Below are 20,545 nucleotides of genomic sequence, written 5' to 3'. Positions count from 1 at the left end.
TGCTGAACCACCGCTGACTCCGGGGGCCGCTCGGCTCCTCGGTGAAAAAGCAACTGGTGTGTGCATCCACTTCCGTGTTTATACCCCCACTGCGGGGCGGAGCGTGTTATCGCTTAACAAAGCGTGGCTTGATTAAGTAGTAGTACGAAGAAGACAGGCTCCCTAAGCGTGATCCCCATTCAGTCGACGTCGACTATGTCCTCCGTTCCCTCCTTCAGGACGTTACATGCAACCAGGACGTTACATGTACTTGTACTATGGGTGAGCCATGCAAGGCCTTATAAGTAAGCATAAGAATTTTAAAATCTATATGAACCCTACAGGGAGCCAGTGTAGGGATTCTAAAATTGGACTTATGTGCTCTCTAGTCCTGGTCCCTGTCAGGATAGAAGCTGAATTTTGTACATATTGCAATTAATGTAGAGTAGTTTTCGAGAGCCCTGCAAGCAAAGCATTGCAATAATCAATATGGAAGAAAACGTCTCGGGTTCCGACTGTAACCCTTTAACCCAGAGGAGTGTGGAAACCCGCAATGGCAGCCACGTACACCTTAATTGTGGATGGGGTAAGACCAGCCGAGAAGCAATCTTGGAGGAGCTCCAGCACTGAAGCCAACCGGGCAGTTAACTGGGTCCACCTCACGCTCTCTACACCAAGTGGAAACACATTCCACTTTAGGCCGTACAATCTCCTTGTGGAAGGATCTCTGGAACTGAGTATGGTCTCAACCACTCCAACCGACAGGCCAGCCTCTAGGTACTGAGTCCCCTCTGGGGCCAGGCCCAAAGCTTCCACAGGTCTGGTCGAGGGTGAATATTGAGCCCCCGGCCTGTGGAAGCAGGTACCTCCTCAGAGGGATCTGCCAAGGCTGGCCTGCCAGGATTGCTATGATGTCTGAAAACCATACTCAGGCCGGCCAGTACAGGGCTAGTAGAAGTAAGCTGATCCCGTCTCGACGGACCCTTTCCAGAACTCCTGGGAGCAGAGTGATTGAGGGAAAAGCGGACAGGCGTAGCCTCGGCCAGTCTCATGACATCCATACCCAATGGGATCTCAGAACCCCTTGATGAATCAAATAGGAGACCACCAACACACTTTCTGCATGGTGACCCCTGAGGTCTGGGAGGAAGCTCCTCAGAGCCCTGCCATCCATGACCGCGCCCCAGTCCGTGAGGGAGGCGTCTGTCGAATCGGCTTTCTGCTGTATCGGCTGTACGTAATCCTGATCATGCAGAACAGGTTCCCCCTCGGTTTTCAACCACCACTGCTGGGCCCTCATGTGCAGCAGGCCGAATGGAATGACGATGGATGCTGCTGCCATTAACCCTAAAACTCACCGTGACCAGGATGGACTTGATCCGTGCAGGAGACATTTGTGACTGCATCGTGACTGAGTCCCACACCGCTGGTGCCAACACGTTTTTTTTTTTCGTGTTGAGTCTCAACCCCAGGCTCTGGATGTGGGCAAAGACGACATCTCGATGCCGAACTGCCAGCTCTTTTGACTGGGCCATAATAAGCCAGTCGTCAATATAATTTAGCACCCTGATACCCTGAAGTCTAAGTGGAGCTAGCATTTGTGGAGCTTAAGCCTAAGTGGAGCTAGCATCCATGCATTTGGTAAACGTGCGAGGGGAGAGAGCTAAACACCGACTGAACGTAACTGTCTCTGACTCTGCTTGTTTGGGCATGATCAGTCATAAGTATCAGATTGCATTCACAATTGGCCTTACAGTCGCTAATTGTGTCCCAGGCTTAAGTGTGAACTCGTGAAAGTAGGCTGTACTGTACCAACTCAGGGGGGGACTAAATGTGCTATTGAAACAAACTGTAATTTGCACTACTGTCTGTTCAAAATAAATGAAACAAAACCTAGAATGAGGATTTGTTGCTTTTTCCTGTTGTACCGAACTCGTATCGAACCATGACCCCAAAACCGAGGTACGTGCCAAACCGTGACTTCTGTGTACCGACCGTTACACTCCTGATATGAACGGTATTGAAATCTTTTTCGAACGCGTGCTCACTTTTCACTTTTACATTTTTGCATTTTTCACAAGAACAAAAAAAAAAAAAAAATCTAGTTCTTGAAATGTTGTAGGGCAAAAGGTTGTTGTAGGGCATAGTTGTAGGCCAAAAGGAACAGCTCAACTGTTCTGTCAATTTTAACAATTCAAATCTTATCCTTATCAAATAATCCTGTCAGCTAACAGCTCAGCTAAAGAGGGGAAGAATATCAATGGCGTCACTTACAGTAAAGGAGATGTGGGTTTGTGTAACCCTCCGCGGGGAGGTACCCACTAATATAAGGGTGAATCCTCGCCGGAGAGAGCAGAACCTGGTACAAAGGAAATTACTTCCATAATATGAGTACAGAAGATTTTCATGGAAAACACGGGCAAGATAAATCAAATCATATCCCTGTTATCTCAGGCATTCCTCAAGCAGAGCTGTTATAACATGCCCTGTGACTAAAACCCAATTATTTCTCAACGCCTTGGAGACCTAGTTCCTCATATTGGACTTGTTGGACAGCCGGACAGAGTCACGTATTCCCAGTATTATGAATAAACCGGTGGAGTATGTTTATGTGCATGTGAGATGTATACTATGGGTGGCTTGAGTACAGGATAAAAAGGGTGGAAGTTTCATTCTGGGGTCATAACTTTGGTACTAACTTTCTCTCTCACACACACTAACAGCTCTGAGAGAGATACTTTTACAGGTTCTGAAGGTATTAAGGACAGTGAGTGACGGGGTAAGATAGCGAAGAACAACTCAGAACAAGAGAAGAGGTTTTTGTCCAGCTGATCTAGTGTCCTCTCAGTCGGACAGGCAGCATGTATTGGGACGTGGCCCTCTGGAGCGCCAGGATCTGGGCGATTCTGAGTTTAGCTGCTGGACAACTGACCGAGCAGGAGAAATCAACCATCGTGGACATGCACAACAAACTTCGCTCTCAGGTTCAGCCCAGCGCTGCCTTCATGCAGAAAGTGGTAAGAGATGCACCTGACTGGAGAAACATATGATCAACATACTTCGCTTCGGTTCTAGAGGTGAAAACGTGATTGTTCCAAGTTACTGAACAAAAAGTATTTTTGTCATTCCAAGCTTTACTTTACAAGCTATATATATATATGTGTGTATTAAATGGTAGTATACATGATACATAGAAAATAACGTTCCCAAACACATGTGTGTGAAGTCTGCGTTTGATCTCTGACTGTTGATGTTTTGGTCTCTGGATGCTCTTATGAGGCCAAAGCATCTAATCATCTGCCATCAATCACAGGAATCCCATCTATATAGTCCCATTATTGCTGCTGTAAACAACAATTATCACATTAATATACATGGAAATTGTGTCATGATGCTTATTCACAGATCTTAGTATGGAATATGACCAGGCTTTGCAAGATTATGTTAATGTTAATTAATGTTAATTACGTAAATTATAATATTACATAATTATAATAATGTAAAACAACATTGGTTTATTTAAGAGTTAAGTAAATAAATTGTTCTGCTGTCACAAAACTTACAAACGTCAGTCAAATAACATCATCAAACTTGTTTCTGTCGTTTAAGGTGTGGGATGATACACTGCGTGTGGTGGCGGAAGCTTACGCAAAAAAATGCATCTGGCAACACAACCCTGAACTTCAGAAACTCACTTTGGGTGAAAATCTCTTTGTCAGCACTGGACCTTTTAATGCAACCAAAGCAATGGTTAGCTGGTATGTAAACTATCTTAACTAAAACCTAAATGAGAATGAATGAATGACTGATGACTAAAAGAATAAATACCAATGATCTGTGATATGCAGAAATATTATATATAAGCAGTAATGCAACTCATTTCTTTGCACCACAGGTTTGGAGAAAATGTGGATTATGACTATAAAAATAAGTTCTGTCCTAAAAACAAAATGTGTGGCCATTACACTCAGGTAAGCACCGTTTCCATTCTGTGCATTTGATTGGTTTTCACAGTATGAATATGCAGATGTGACGATGTGTTTCTGTTGTTTTTACAGATGGTGTGGGCGAACAGCAATAAAATCGGCTGTGCTACTCACTTCTGTGACACTGTTGAGGGTCTAGATTTTAAGAAGGCCACTCTTCTCGTCTGTGATTACTATCCTCAGTAAGTGTTGTTTCAATAATCAAAACTGAACATGAGCTCAGTGTTCTAGAAAGTGTGTTCATTCTAGAACATGGCCAGTTTTACAATATTTATTGTGGTATAAGTTGCAACTTAATATCATATGAGTTCATATACAAATATTTTAGTCTATAAGTCTATACCACCAGCGAATACTGACACAGAAAACTATCTTAAGTAATGGTTCTCAACCTTTTCGAGCAACTCAAGGACCATTTGTAAGTCGCTTTGGATAAAAGCATCTGCTAAATAATTAAATGTACATTTTCAAAGGCATCCAAATATATTTCTGCTGTACTATCAAAGCTGTTCATTTTCAAACTTTTTTATTTACAGAAACTATTTCATTCAGTCATATTTGATATATATTCAGATATTAATCATTATATTTTTATAAAAAAAAAAAATGTTGTAAAAAAAAAAATGTTGTGTATTTACAATATATATATATATATTTACTATATATATATATATATATATATATATATATATATATTAGATCAGTGGTTCTCTAATAAATGGCTTAAATATCTGTATATAAGCTTAAATAGCTAAAAATATATATACACACACACACACACACACACACATATATATATATATATATGTATATGTGTGTGTGTGTATATATATATATATATATATATATATATATATATATGTGTGTGTGTGTATGTGTGTGTATTTATATATATATATATATATGTGTGTGTGTGTGTGTGTGTGTGTATATATTTTTTTTTTTAGCTATTTAAGCTTATATAAAGATATTTAAGCCATTTAGTAGAGAACCACTGATCTAATATACCTTTTACATAATAAATTTAAATATGTATTAAATTTCCTTCATTTCAGAGGAAATTTTAAGGGACGAAATCCATACGTGTCTGGAAAGCCTTGCTCAAAGTGTCCAGAAAACCTGCCAGTGTGTAAGGAGAAAATCTGCGGTAATGTGAAAACTTTATCAGATCAACTTAAAGCCAACATGAACTAAATCGTTGAGGAAATTGCCATGAATAACGTACTTGGTAATGTAACCTCGGTTCCCTGAGAGTAGGGAACGAGTATTGCGTAGCTAATACGCAGTGGGGAAACTCCTTTCCTCAGATTTATTGAAGCTTTTATGTAAAACGCATTGCAGCTGCACAGCGAGCACAGAGAGTGACAGGATCACTCATTGGCTGTGCTGCAGCAACTTCACATCCAATGGCGAAGGCGCCTGGCAGAGCCTATAAATGAGCCCGAATTAGCCATTATAAGTGACAAACTTGCCATGTTACTACAGTGCGGCAGGCTACGCAATACACGTTCCCTACTCTCAGGGAACCGAGGTTACGTTAGTAACCGAGTATTGCGTAGCTAATACGCAGTTGGGACGCAATGTAAAACGCTGCACCAAGTAACTGGCTGCAACTGAAAACCCAGGACCCCTGGGCTCGCAGAAACAAGCCGTAATTCATATATGAATATATATATATATATATATATATATATATATATATATATATATATACACACTGATAAGACCGGACACCGTCGGGCCTGAATCATATATAGTGAAGTCACTAAGCTCATAGCCCAATATTAGCTAATAGACCGGACACCATCGGGTCTGATTATACATAGGGACCAAAAACAGCCAAAGGCTGGTTCATAGTAAGAGATAGTGTGCTTATAAACAGTGACATGACACATGAATGAGACCGGATCTAGTCGAGTCAAATCACACAGAAAGGACCCCAGCCTGCAGGGAAGGGACCTCCATGTTATAGAACCTCACAAATGTGGACGGCGAGGACCAACCGGCCACCACACAAATGTCCTGAATAGGAATACCAGAGGACCACGCCCATGACGAGGCCATGCCTCTAGTCGAATGGGCCCTGGTGCCTATGGGGCAAGCCTGACCCACAGATGCGTATGCCAGTGAGATGGCATCCACTATCCATCTGGACAGCCTCTGCTTCGTGACTGGAGATCCTTTGGATCGGCCACCGAAGCAGACAAATAGCTGTTCTGACTGCCTATAGGATGCGGAACGTTCCAAATAGACCTTCAGAGCCCTAATGGGGCAAAGTAAATTATCCACCCCATCCCCATCGGAAGGGGGAAGAGACAACAGTGTAATAAGTTCTGCTCTAAACGGTGTAGAGAGCATCTTAGGCACATAGCCATGTCTGGGTTTAAGAGTGACTTTGGAGTCACCTATTCCAAACTCCAAACAGGAGGGGCTGCAGATCTCCCACTCGTTTGATAGACGTCAGTGCGATCAGGAGAGCAGTCTTTCTCAAAAGTGGTTCTCAAAAGATCTCAAAAGTGGTTTGAGATCAACCGACTGAAGCGGCTCAAATGGCGGACCCCTCAGGGCCCCAAGGACCGCGGAGAGGTTCCAAGGCAGTATAGAAGGGGGTCTGGAAGGATTCATCCTCCTGGCTCCCTTTAGGAACCGTACGACCAAGTCGTTCCTTCCTAGTGATTGGCCAGCCACGGGAGCATGATAAGCTGCTATGGCTGCCACGTACCCTTTGAGCGTGGACGGGGAACGGCCCGCATCCAACAGCTCCTGTAGGAAGGAGAGTATCACTGATACCTTGCATGACTGGGGTTCAAAGTGTCTTTCCGAGCACCAGCCAGAGAACACTGACCACTTCAGAGCATAGAGACGTCTGGTAAACGGGGCTCTAGCCTCAGAAATTGTGTTCAGGACCTTCTCAGGAAGGTCCCCGGGAACCCGCTGAGGGGCCACACATGTAGGGCCCATAAGTCGGGACGAGGGTGCCAAATCGTCCCGTTCGCCTGTGTGAGGAGATCTTTCCTCAGAGGGACAGGCCATGGGACTTTGTCCACCATCTGAACCAGTTCTGGGAACCAACGTCTGGTTTTCCAGAGAGGGGCCACTAGGAAGACTGGGCATCTGCTCTCCCAGACCCGTTTGATGACCTGGGGAATCATGGAAACGGGGGGAAACGCATACAGGGGGCGACTGGACCAGTGCGTCCTTGTTCTTCGAAAAGAATACTGCGCAGTGAGCGTTGTCTTTCGAGGCAAAAAGGTTGACTTCGGCCTTGCCGGATACACTCCATATCAGACGAACCGTCTGAGGGTTCAGGGACCACTCGCCTAGGGGAGTGTTGTCTCGAGAAAGCATATCCGCACCCAGATTTTGAATGCCTAGGATATGTGCTGCTCTCAGAGAGCTCAGGGTGGCTTGATCCCAGAGAAGGAGGTCTCTTGCCATGGAGTACAGGTTGCCCGACCTGAGACCGCCCTGGCGATTTATACATGACACCACCGACATGTTGTCCGTGCGGACTAAGACGTGGTGTCCTTTGAGGTTTGACAGAAATGCTTTGAGGGTCAAACAAACTGCTTTCATTTCCAGACAGTTGATATGTAAGCTCTTCTCTGTGTTCAACCAGAGGCCGGAGACAGGCTTGCCCTCGTGCAACGCTCCCCAACCTAGGTTGGAGGCGTCTGTGAAAACCACTTTCCTCCTGGAGGCCAACCCCATGGCTACGCCCTCGTGGTACCAGTCCCGAGCCCGCCAGGGAATCAGGGTCCGTAGACAGCCGCGATTCACCGCAATGCGCAGGTTCATATGTGCACATACTCACTCTGCTCTTTCAGACTGTATACGTAACAGTTCAAGAAAGGATATATGTTGATCGCCGGATGGCCACTGGAGAACGGCGACATCTCGGCTTCTAAGATGAGTTGAAGGCACAGTCCGCTGTGTGAAGGCTCGTTCTAGCAGAATAAGGCTTGTTTCGACAGCGATAGCTTCAATGTTTTCCAGAGGACACAGAGACGTAAGTTGTCGCTGAAGTTGAGTAAATCTGCTATAATGGCGAATTCGGGCTCATTTATAGGCTCTGCCACGCCCCTCTGACATGTGTTGGTGCGCTGTTAGTTGATTGGCGCACACGTCAGCGCCTTCGCCATTGGATGTGCAGTTGCTGCAGAACAGCCAATGAGTGATCCTGTCACTCTCTGTGCTTGCTGTGCAGCTTGTATGCTGTATGCGTTTTACATAAATGCTTCAATTAATCTGAGGAAAGGAGTTTCCCCACTTTGTATTAGCTACACAATACGAAGTGACCGTTCTCGAAAGGGAACTAAACTATGCCTATTTTTGCTGTACACCCTCCTCTAAATCTCTCTTTTCCTCACAGTTCATGAGAATCTCTTCCATCCATCTGAGGAGCCGGACGTCACTGAAGATCCGACTGTCTTACCTGAGCGTTCCCACAGGACCACGGAGCCCGTCGATGTTCCCCGAGAGTCCACACGCGTGCCTGTTAAAGTAAATGAGACAGGCATAGAAAAAACTACCAAGAGTCATGGATCCAAGATGGAAAGTGTCTCACCTCTTCTACTGATGCTCATCGGGATGGTGCTTGTTTTGTGAGGGTCTGGAGTGGATAAGATTCTTCATAACCTGACGAGACACACACAAAACACATAAGATGTGTGTGTGCACTGCAAAAAATGATTGTCTTCCTCAGTATTTTTGTCTTGTTTTCCAATACAAATATCTAAACATTCTTAAATTAAGATACAGTTACTTAAGAAGCAAAATGACTTAAGATATTGAGTCTCGTTTTATGAAAAATGCATACATTTCTTTTTTGCTTAAAACAAGAAAAAATATCTCCCAATGAATCTCCTGACTCATAATCACCAAAGGCTTCGATTAGGACGGCAGTAGCATATATATATGCTTTTTGTTGCACAATTCGGACTTTTTCCCCCTCAAAATTGTAAGATATAACCTTGCAACTGCAAGAAAAAAATATATCAAAATCAGAATATTTTTTATTGCTTGGCAGAAACAAGATTCTATAAGATTTAGATCATCTGTTCGTCTCAATTTTTTAAGTTTACTGCAAGATGTGTCACTTTAGCTGGAAAATATTTTCATGGTTTGAATTTGTGCAGCCTTTTTATCTACAGCATTGTATTAGTTCTTTTTTATACGTATAGGCTAAACGTCATTTATAGTGTTAAAAATCAAAAGCTGGTAAAAACTGGAATGGAAAAACCTAAATGAACTTGAATAAATTTAGAAATTTGTTTACTCCATTTTTATAATGATTTATCCTATTTAAAATGACATATGGTGGTCATTTTCTTTAATATATATGGTCAAATGTCCACTGTTTCTTATTTTGGATGTGACAACTTCTATGCAGTCACATGACGGATCACTGACCACTAATAACAGTTATTGATCATGTCCATCAATCATAATTCACAGATGATGAGTCATTGCTTTGAAACTAACTTGATTACCACACTCTAGTAGCCTAATAAAACACAACATGCACAGATTACAAATGCAAAAAGAGAGAATGTAAAAATAAACATTTTTATCTATCTATCTATCTATCTATCTATCTATCTATCTATCTATCTATATATATATATTTATATATATATAAAGTTACTAAGTTCCAAAATATATTAAAAAAAATATTAAAAATGAAGAAAACACAACAATAACAAACAAACAACCCTAACAATTGCCTTAAATGTATGATATTAAAACTATATCAATAGACATGTGAGACTAAAGCATTAAATGACAACAAATAACGTCTGCTGAGTTTACAAATTTCCTGAGAGGGAATAGAATAAAACATACACGAGATCCTGCCTACCATCCGGCCTCAAACGGTGTTTGCAGAAAGAGCTGTTCAGATACTGAAACAGTCACTCCTGAAATGTGTTTCCAAGAAACAGAGTGAGCAGATGCTTTCACTCAAGCACAGATTGGCAAATTTCTTGATAATGTACCGTAGTACGCCTCATACAGTCACAGGAAAGACACCAGTGGAGCTGTTCCTCAAGCGTCACATCCGAACGTGCTTTTCACTGTTGAAGCCTGATCTAGCTAAGTCTGTTCAAGAAAAACAGCAGGAACAAATGAAACAGCATGATTGGGTTAAAAGAGTCCTAAGAGCCTTTGTGGAGTACAAACCGGTAAGAGTTAGAAATTTCAGAGGAGGACAGGAGAAATGGTTGAGCGCAGCTGTGATCGAACGAAAGGGTCCTGTAAGTTACCTCTTGCGGGTCAGAGAAGACGCACTGTGCATGTGGACCATATGTTACCAAGAAACGTCGCAGAAGGATCTTCCTTGCATGGTGTGTTAGATTTCCTGAATCCAGCTGTCACTGATGTTTGCAGTGGACCATTGAGCTTTCCTTTGGTCAGAGACAGTCCTATGCCAATCATTGAGCCTGAGATCACTGGAAACACAGAGAACTTCACTGCACAAGATCCAGTGAGTGCAACTCCCTCAGTGGAAGCTGTTCGCAGATATCCACAGAGAGTTCGTACTGCTCCAAAAAGGCTGGATTTAAAAGTATTTTACTATTATGAGTTTGGTGCTATTAATCTGATGTTAAAGGAACAGGGTGTTGTAATGTTGTGAAATATTGTTACCTGAAAGTTGGTAACTGTTGTGTTTTCTCTGTTGCACAGATGAAAAAAAAAAAGTTTATTTCTAACATGTTGATTTCTAAAGAAAGTGTTTCAAATGGTAAAGGGGAAGGAGTGTAATAGATGTGCTAAGGGACGTGTATGTTAAGCTACGCCCGATGTTATGTACATGAGTGGTCCGTGCTGGCAGAAGTACTCAGTAAAGTAAGTGAACATACAAAGCCAGTGTCTGTCGTTATTTGTCCCGAGTCAGCCTCCTATCAAAATTTATTACATGGCTTGGTTGAATTCCAATGTAGAATGCGGTCTGTTATTTCTTGTCTGTTATTTCTATTTCACACACCGCTGCAAAGTATAACACACCGTTGCCATGAAAAACAGAGCGTTGCCATGGACGCGGAACAGACTATTTTCTTTAGCGCAAGGAATATAATCGTTTTTAAATCAATAAACTACTTTTTAAATCAATATTTTGTGTCAAATTATTTATTTATTTTGTAGGTAGCCATGTAATAAGTGGAATAATGTAGAGAGAGGCGGTTGTTATAGCGATTAACAACCCCTTCAGGCTTATTCAAGCTCCGCTTCGCGTCGGGTCCCGTTCAGCCTGTCGGGGTTGTATTCGCTATAACAACCGCCTCGCTATACATTATCCCTTACATATTACACATGTAAAATCACAGAGTATGCTGAGGTGCACAGAAGTTGCCAACTTTCTGCAAAGTCAATAACTGCAGACCTCCAAACTTTGTGTGGCCTTCAGACTAGCTCAAGAACAGTGCGTAGAGTTTCATGGAATGGGTTTCCATGGCCGAGCAGCTGCATCCAAGCTCAACATCACCAAGTGCAATGCAAAGCGTCAGATGCAGGGGTGTAAAGCAGCCGTCACTGGACTCTAGAGCAGTGGAGACATGTTCCCTGGAGTGACAAATCACGCTTCTCTGCTGGCAATCCGATGGACGAGTCTGGGTTTGGCGGTTGCCAGGAGAACGGTACTTGCCTGACTGCATTGTGCCAAGTGTAAAGTTTGGTGGAGGGGGGTTTATGGTGTGGGGTTGTTTTTCAGGGGTTGGGTTTGGCCCCTTAGTTCCAGTGAAAGGAACTCTTAATGCTTCAGCATGCCAAAACATTTTGGACAATTTCATGCTTCCAACTTTTTGGGAACAGTTTTGGGATGGCCCCTTCCTGTTGCAACATGACTGCACATCAAGTCATGGGGCCCTATCTTGCACCCAGCGCAATTGACTTTGTACACCGACGCATGTATCATTCCTATTTTGCACCCGCGCAAAGCGCGCTTTTCCCTCCACAGAAGCACGTCGCTAAACTTGGGAATGAACTTGCGCTCCCTGGGCGGTTCAGCGCAAAAAAGGAGGCGTGTTCCGGCGCAAACGTTCCTTCATGCTATTTTGCAGGTTTAGAAAACAATTGCGCCACTAACCAGGAAAAAATAGTTTAAAGTCAGTGGCGCGTTGCGCATGTTATTCATATGCTATTTTAAGGGCACATGCTGGGCCATAATCAATGTAGCGTGAGCACAATGCGCATACACTTTGATTCTCTTATCTACACAGAAGCAGCAGTTTTCATTTTTGCAAATCATACATTATTACGATAGATAGATAGATAGATAGATAGATAGATAGATAGATAGATAGATAGACAATTTATTATAAAAGCATACATCTAGCTTACACATTTACCCAAATTATCATACGCCCTTTTAACCGAAGTTAATTTGGGTGGGTTTCTCCATCCCCAACGTCCCTGACGAGAGCGTTGCTCTCCTCGGATGTGAACCGCTCCTGGGGCGCGCCTGGCAAATCCGCCGTTACAATAGGAATCCGCTTTAGAAAAAGCGCGCCTGCTCTTAAAGGGAATGTGAGATGACGCTCTGATTGGTTTATTTCACGTTACGCCCAAACCACACCTATGAATAATGAAGCTACTTCAGACCAACCCATTTTAGATTTGCGCCTGGCGCAAGAGTCATTTATCCCGCCGGGAAAATAGCAACAGCGCCAAGACCCGCCCACAAAGTTACTTGCGCTTTGCGCTTTGACACTTGCGTTTCAGATCGTTAAAATAGGGCCCATGGTGTGACAAAGCAAGGTCCTGATAGAACACCTTTGGGATGAATTAGAGCAGAGACTGCGAGCCTGGCCTTCTCATCCAACATCGGTGCCTGACTCCTCATAGAGTTCAGGAGGAAGAAGTTCAAATTATCTATCCAATCAACATGTCTATCCAATCAGCACGAGAGGAGGCCTATACGCAGCCGACTCACTTATGTTCCTCGACAGAATTTGTTGCATTTTCCTGTTGTACCAAAGTCGTATCGAACCCTGACCCCAAAACCGAAGTACGTGCCGAACCGTGACTTCTGTGTACCAATACACCCCTAATATGCAGGGTATTGAAATCACTTTTGAATGCACGCTCGCTTTTCACTTATTTTTTTTTTGCATTTTGCATAAGAAAAAAAAAACCACTAAGAAAATAAGAAAATGTTTATTTCCTAAGAAAATGCTTGATTAGGTATTATATTCATATGAATTTTTTTTTTAATTTGCACTTTATTAACCCAGTTTTATTGCTCTGTGGTTATTGTTGATTAAAATGTATTGTTAACTCTGATGTCCAAATTACATACTTTATTATCCAATGTTGGTTTGTGCATGTAATTTTCATGTAATATGTTACAGTGTTTGTTTGTTTGTTTTGTTTTTGTACATTATTTTTGTTGTTACAGACATGTGATGTACATTGCTGTGTAAGTGTTCAAGATAATGCAATACAAAAACAATGTATATATATTTTAAAAAACTAGAATAGGTAAAAATCTGGTTCTTGAACTGTTGTTAGTTAAGTTGTAGGGAAAAAGGAACAGCTCAACTGTTCTGTCAGTTTTAACAACTCAGACCTTATCCTTGAAATCAAATAATCCTCTCAGCTAACAGCTCAGCTATAAACAGGGAAAGAATTTAACTGGCGTCACTTACAGTAAAGGAGATCTGGGTTTGTGTAACCCTCCGCGGGGAGGTACCCACTAATATAAGGGTGAATCCTCGCACGAGAGAGCAGAACCTAGTACAAAGGAAATTACTTCAGTAATATGAGTACAGAAGATTTTCATGGAAAACACGGACAGGACAAACCAAATCATCTCCCTGTTATCTCAGGCATTCCTCAAGCAGAGCTGCTATAACATGCCTGTGACTAAAACCCAGTTATATCTCAACGCCTTGGAGACCTAGTGCCTCTAGTTGGACAGCTGGACAGAACCACGCATTCCCAGTATTATGAGTAAACCGGTGGAGTGTGTTTATGTGCATGTGAGATCTGTAATATGACTAAGGGGCGGCTTGAGTACAGGATAAAAAGGGTGGGAGTTTCATTCTGGGGTCCTGTACTAACTTTCTCTCTCACTTACACACACTAACAGCTCTGAGAGAGATACTTTTACATGCTCTGAAGGCATTAAGGACAGTGAGTGACGGGGTAAGACAGTGGAGAACAACTCAGAACAAGAGAAGAGGTTTTTGTCCAGCTGATCTAGTGTCCTCTCAGTCGGACAGGCAGTATGTATTGGGACGTGGCCCTCTGGAGTGCCATGATCTGGGCGATTCTGAGTTTAGCTGCTGGACAACTGACCGAGCAGGAGAAATCAACCATCGTGGACATGCACAACAAGCTTCGCTCTCAGGTTCAACCCAGCGCCGCCTTCATGCAGAAAGTGGTAAGAGATGCACCTGACTGGAGAAACATATGTACAACATATTACGCTTTGGTTCTAGAGGTGAAAACCTGATTGTTCCAAGTTACTGAACAAAAAGTATTTTTGTTCAGTCCAATCTTTACTTAAAAAATATATATTTTTTAGTGTACATGATACATAGAAAATAACTTTCCCAACCACATGTGTGTGAAGTCTGAGTTTGATCTCAGACTGTTGACGTTTTGGTCTCTGGATGCTCTTATGAGGTCAAAGCATCTAATCATCTGCCATCAATCACTGGAATCATATCTTTAATGGTCTCATTACTGCTGTAAACAACAATTATCACATTAAAATCAATGGTAATTGTGTCATGATGCTTATTCATTAGCACGATTAACTTCAAAACACTAGGGAGTCTAAGTAATGCAGTAATCATGATTGTGGTTTACCAAATGAACACTTTTCCTAAATGTAGTATTAAATAAGTATTATATAAATCACTCAGCATGAAGTAATTTAGTATCAATGTTAGTATTTAAAATGTCCCTTTAAGAAGAAGCATTGTTGCTGTGTGAAACACGCCTCAACTTGTGTGTCATGTGAATGCATGAGACCATCCTTTCTTATAAAAAAGGGACTTTTCGCATTGAAACCATGAGTCCGGTTGATTTAGACTGAATGGAGTGTGTGTGGGTGTGTGGATGCATGAAATACCATTGCACAACATGTGTGTGTGTGACATGCTGAGGAATGTGAATGCATAGGAAGCACACGCCCAGAAAGCCGTGTCTCAGACAGCGTGCAAATACTAAATTGAGCTCTCTTTTATGTCTTCTTGTACTTGAACAGATAAATTCACACAAAATCAGGTCAAAAAATGCCGTCTCGACGAGTATCCTAGTAAACGTGGTCGGTTATGTCTTAAGTGAAAGTAAACAGTAGAGAAAGAAAATGCATGTGTACAGTATATCAGTATATTGGATCCGTGCATTAAGTCTTAAAGTGACAGTATCCTAATACTATAGACCTACCTGAAAAGCACTGTTTATTTCATTTGTATCTTAGTTCTATTGTATTTATTTGTGCTATTGCTTGTAATTTGATTATTTGTTATAATAACAAATTATTATAATTTGTTATTATAATAAATTATATGTTAATTCATGAGCCCGTCACCAGCATAGATATCATATAATAAAGTCTAGATGTCTCATGCGCGCTGCTGGCCAATGGAGGTCGACGTCCGCACACGGCGGCCATCTTACCACAGGGTGCTCGCTCACTCGTAACATGGTGCATGTACTTTTAAATAACCATAACTTGCTCAATTTTCTACCGATTTTCAAACGGTTTGGTTTGTTATAAACGTCAGAGATGTAGTTATGACACTGCATACATATGAATAATTATAACAATGGACTTCCATATGAAAGAATTATAGCCACTTTAATAACGTTTGTAAGAAACCAAACCGTTTGTAAATCTGTCAAGAATTCAGCGAGATAAGAGGATTTGTGTGCGTGCTGATCACTCACCTTAATTCACAGCTTCCCTGTGGTAAGATGGCCACCGGTGATGCCGGAAGTGACTCCGCCTTAAGACATCTAGCCTTTATATGGATATCTATGGTCACCAGTGCTGGAGCACACAGGGGAATGACCGCGGCAACACTGTACAGAAACAGTGAAGCACTCACTACTTCCGCCTTCAACCGGCCATCAACAAACACTTTTAGAAATTAAATGCTGTTAGAACAGCAGTTGAGAGCTTCAGAAGCTTGCGATCAACGCTGCAACTTCGCTGTAGAAACTGGGAGTGTCTTCCAGAAGAACACCGACACACTCGCTCGTTGTAACACAACAACAATCTTCAGAGACATCGACACCGATCAACACAGATCTTTTGTCACAAAACTAACAAACGTCAAAGTCAAATAACATCATCAAACTTGTTTCTGTCGTTTAAGGTGTGGGACGAGACACTGCGTGTGGTGGCGGAAGCTTACGCAACAAAATGCATCTGGGAACACAACCCTGACCTTGAGGAACTCACTTTGGGGGAAAATCTCTTTGTCGGCACTGGACCTTTTAATGCAACCAAAGCAATGGTTAGCTGGTATGAAAATTATCTTAACTAAAACCTAAATGAGAATGAATGAATGACTGATGACTAAAATAATAAATACCAATGATCTGTGATATGCAGAAATATTATATATAAGCAGTAATGCAACTCATTTCTTTGCACCACAGGTTTGGAGAAAATGTGGATTATGACTATGAAAACAAGTTCTGTCCTGAAGACAAAATGTGTGGCCATTACACTCAGGTAAGCACCGTTTCCGTTCTGTGCGTTTGATTGGTTTTCACAGTATGAATATGCAGATGTGACGATGTGTTTCTGTTGTTTTTACAGATGGTGTGGGCGAACAGCAATAAAATCGGCTGTGCTACTCACTTCTGTGACACTCTTGAGGGTCTAGATTTTAAGAAGACCACTCTTCTCGTCTGTGATTACTATCCTCAGTAAGTGTTGTTTCAATAATCCAAACTGAACATGAGCTCAGTGTTCTAGAAAGTGTGTTCATTCTAGAACATGGCCAGTTTTACAATATTTATTGTGGTATAAGTTGCAACTTAACATTATATGAGTTCATATACAAATATTTTAGTCTAAGTCTATACCACCAGCTAATACTGAAACAGCTGTAAAACTATCTTAAGTAATGGTTCTCAACCTTTTCGAACGACTCAAGTACCATTTGTAAGTCGCTTTGGACAAAAGCATCTGCTAAAGGATTAAATGTAAATGTACATAAATGTATAAATATATAAATAACACTAATTTATATATATCTTATATATGTCTTTATATATAAATACTGCATATTTAAAAAATCTTCAGTTATGTATAAACATTTTTAACTCACAAATGGCAATTTCTCAGCAATTTCTTCTCAATAAAATATTTTACAGCTTGACACAACTAGAAGGTGTATAGAAGTTTACATTTTTAAGATTTTATACATTTTTATGACTTTTCCAGGTCTAGAAATCTCAATTATATTTAGCCCATACATACACACACACACATACAGTATACACACACATATATATATATATATATATATATATATATATATATATATATATATATATATATATATAGAGAGAGAGAGAGAGAGAGAGAGAGAGAGAGAGAGAGAGAGAGAGAGAGAGAGAGATATCTTATAATAGAAATCTATTAAATCCATTCTTCATTTCAGAGGAAATTTTGATGGAGAAAATCCATACGTGTCTGGACAGCCGTGCTCAGAGTGTCCAGATAATCTGCCAGTGTGTGAGGAGAACATCTGCGGTAATGTGAAAACTTTATCAGTGCAGATCAACTTAAAGCCAACATGAACTAAATCGCCATGAATAACTAAATGCTTATTTTTGTTGTACACCCTCCTCTCAATCTCTCTTTTCCTCACAGTGCGTGAGAATCTCTTCCATCCATCTGAGGAGCCGGACGTCACTGAAGATCCGACTGTCTTACCTGAGCATTCCCACTGGACCACGGAGCCCGTCGATGAGCCCACACGCGTGCCTGTTAAAGTAGATGAGACCGGCATGGAAAAAAAAACCAGAGTCATGAGTCATGGATCCAAGATGGAAAGCGTCTCATCTCTTCTACTGATGCTCATTGTGCTGCTGCTTGTTTTGTGAGGGTCTGGAGTGGATGAGATCCTTCATAACCTGACAAGACACACACAAAACACACAGTCTTCCTCAGTATTTTTGTCTTGTTTTCCAGTACAAATATCTAAACATTCTTAAATTAAGATACAGTTACTTAAGAAGCAAAATGACTTAAGATATTGAGTCTCGTTTTATGAAAAATGCATACATTTCTTTTTTGCTAAAAACAAGAAAAAATATCTCCCAATGAATCTCCTGACTCATAATCACCAAAGGCTTCGATTAGGACCGCAGTAGCATTATTATCTAGACCTGCAGCTCAAGCTGGAAACCTGTACATTTATCTCTGCTGCTTCCTTTACAAATTTGCGGGAACCAATCACAAACTGGCTTATCCACCTGGCGCACTATTGGCGTGTTTAATCCAATCCAATTCCAGAGCTGTTATGGCTCTGTCCAATTCCTTTTAACCTCTCGACGATGCTCAATGGCTTCTTTTTAGCAAACAAATCGCTCGAGTGGGTGTAAATACCATTAACTTTCATGTTTTTTTCCGCATAACCTGCAAAAATCGCTCGATTCCATCACTGCTTCTGCAAACCGCTGATCAACATGTTTGGTTGCACATTTCCAGCCTGGAGTTTTCGCGTAGCTCTGCAAAGTACTTCACCTGGATCATTGGTCTGATTGGTTGAAGGACTAACCAATTGCGTACAGTCATTTGAACTATGCCCGTTGATCACGCCTCTTGTGCAGTAGAAAATACATAGCAGACTCCCCACACCAATGTTCAATCTTAAAATATTGAGCTTGGTCTGGTGATAGCCAGACTAATTATCCAAAACATGGTAGAAAACAGAAAACTAAGACATAAAGTAAATGAAGGTATTTGAGAAACACCTCTTTGAATTTAACCTCTTGTTTTATTGCAGCTTTTTATATAGTGAAATGAAAACTTTTTTTTGTGAGATATAAACTCGCAACTGCAAGAAGAAAAAAAAAGGTCTTAATATTTTTTATTCCATGGCAGAAACAAGCTTCTATAAGATTTAGATCATCTGTTCATCTCAATGTCTTCTCAAGTTTATTACAAGATGTGTCACTTTAGCTGGAAAATATTTTCATGGTTTGAATTTGTGCAGCTTTTTTATTGACAGTATAGTATTAGTTTTAATGAACAATTTGAGAATTATTACAATGCACAAGTACATGCATGTATTGTATGTAGAGTATATATTTTTATATGTGGGCTAAACGTCATTTATAGTGTTAAAATTCAAAAGCTGGTAAAAACTGGAATGGAATCCCTAAATGAACTTGAATAAATTTTGAATTTTGTTCAAAATTTGTTTTTGTTTTTATGATTTATCCTATTTAAAATTACCTATGGTGGTTTTCTTTAATATATGGTAAAATATCCACTGTTGTTCTTATTTTGGATTTGACAACTTCTATGCAGTCACATGACCACTAATAACAGTTACTGATCATCTCCATCAATCATAATTCACAGATGATGATGATGATGATGATGATGATGTTCCATGTTGAACTCAACAGACATCACTAGATGGCAGTATAACTCAAAGGTGTTGACATTTTCTATTTTAAAGGATTTTAAGCAAATATTTTATTTTGCCTTTTGTTTTATAATACATTTGATTTATATAGCCCTTTTGCTGATTTTAAAGTGTTGCATAAACAGGACAGGTACTATCAACACATACACAGAAGTAAAATGTTTGCAGTGCGCTTTCATGAACCCTCACCTTCCCCAGCTGCACCTGTATAGATCTGCAATGGGTTATTAATGTATGCTGTATTGTGTATATATGATGTACTGTATATATGACAAGTGACTGTGGTGCTTTGCTTGTACATCTGGAAATGGAAATAATTATCTGAACAGCAAAATGGTCCAAGTCTAGAACAACACCCTACAGAAGAAAGAAAATAAATAAACCAGTTTAGCACAAGAAAGATCAACCCTTGCCTTTCAAAATCAGTAGTAAAAACTTCACTGGAGAGCCACATGCAAGTGAATTACGATCAAATGTAATAACTGATAAACGAAGGCATCTGTTGTTTAGACACAATCCATCAGGTCATTAACACGGGATACATCATGAGCAGCGCAGCAGAGTTCAACAAGTGTGTGAAAATGAGTTCCCTAACATGCGGATGCCAATCACTCAAATACGCATATCAACAGCAAAGAAATCGCACCCTATACCCTTAAAGGGATAGTTCACACAATAATTTAAATTCTGTCATCAATTACTCATCCTCATGTTGTTCCAACCTGTATGAATATCTTTCTTCTGTTGAACACAAAAGAAGATACACTATATAAAGTATTGGGACACCCCTCCAAATCATTGAATTCAAGTGTTCCAATCACTTTCATGGCCACAGTTGTATAAAATCAAGCACCTAGGCATGCAGACGCTTCTACAAACATTTGTGAAAGAGTGGGTTGCTCACAGGAGCTCAGTGAATTCAAGCGTGGTACCTTGATAGGTTGTCACCTGAGC

At 40.9% G+C, this 20,545-nt stretch overlaps 1 protein-coding gene across 1 annotated transcript; it reads left to right on the top strand.

Annotated features, from left to right (window-relative positions):
- The first annotated feature begins 13,655 nt into the window (after positions 1 to 13,655).
- Positions 13,656 to 19,996, top strand: LOC311073136 (cysteine-rich secretory protein LCCL domain-containing 2-like). Its single transcript, XM_084098608.1, has 6 exons — positions 13,656 to 14,346; positions 16,295 to 16,443; positions 16,581 to 16,656; positions 16,744 to 16,853; positions 17,594 to 17,685; positions 17,806 to 19,996. The coding sequence occupies exons 1-6, from the start codon at positions 14,191 to 14,193 to the stop codon at positions 18,036 to 18,038; spliced, it is 816 nt and encodes a 271-aa protein (XP_083954734.1). The 5' UTR covers positions 13,656 to 14,190; the 3' UTR covers positions 18,039 to 19,996.
- Positions 19,997 to 20,545: the final 549 nt, after the last annotated feature.

This window comes from Abramis brama (genome assembly GCF_963993115.1).
Source record: "Abramis brama genome assembly, chromosome: 22".
Classification (NCBI taxonomy): Eukaryota; Metazoa; Chordata; class Actinopteri; order Cypriniformes; family Leuciscidae; genus Abramis; species Abramis brama.
This window is presented reverse-complemented; position numbering and strand designations above follow the sequence as displayed.

Excerpts from the sequence above, each read along its gene's own strand:
- LOC311073136 (XM_084098608.1), top strand. The coding sequence starts at position 14,191 with ATGTATTGGGACGTGGCCCTCTGGAGTGCCATGATCTGGGCGATTCTG. Across the intron at positions 14,347-16,294 it reads CCGCCTTCATGCAGAAAGTG|GTGTGGGACGAGACACTGCG; the intron begins GTAAGAGATGCA and ends CTGTCGTTTAAG. Across the intron at positions 17,686-17,805 it reads GTGTGAGGAGAACATCTGCG|TGCGTGAGAATCTCTTCCAT; the intron begins GTAATGTGAAAA and ends TTTTCCTCACAG.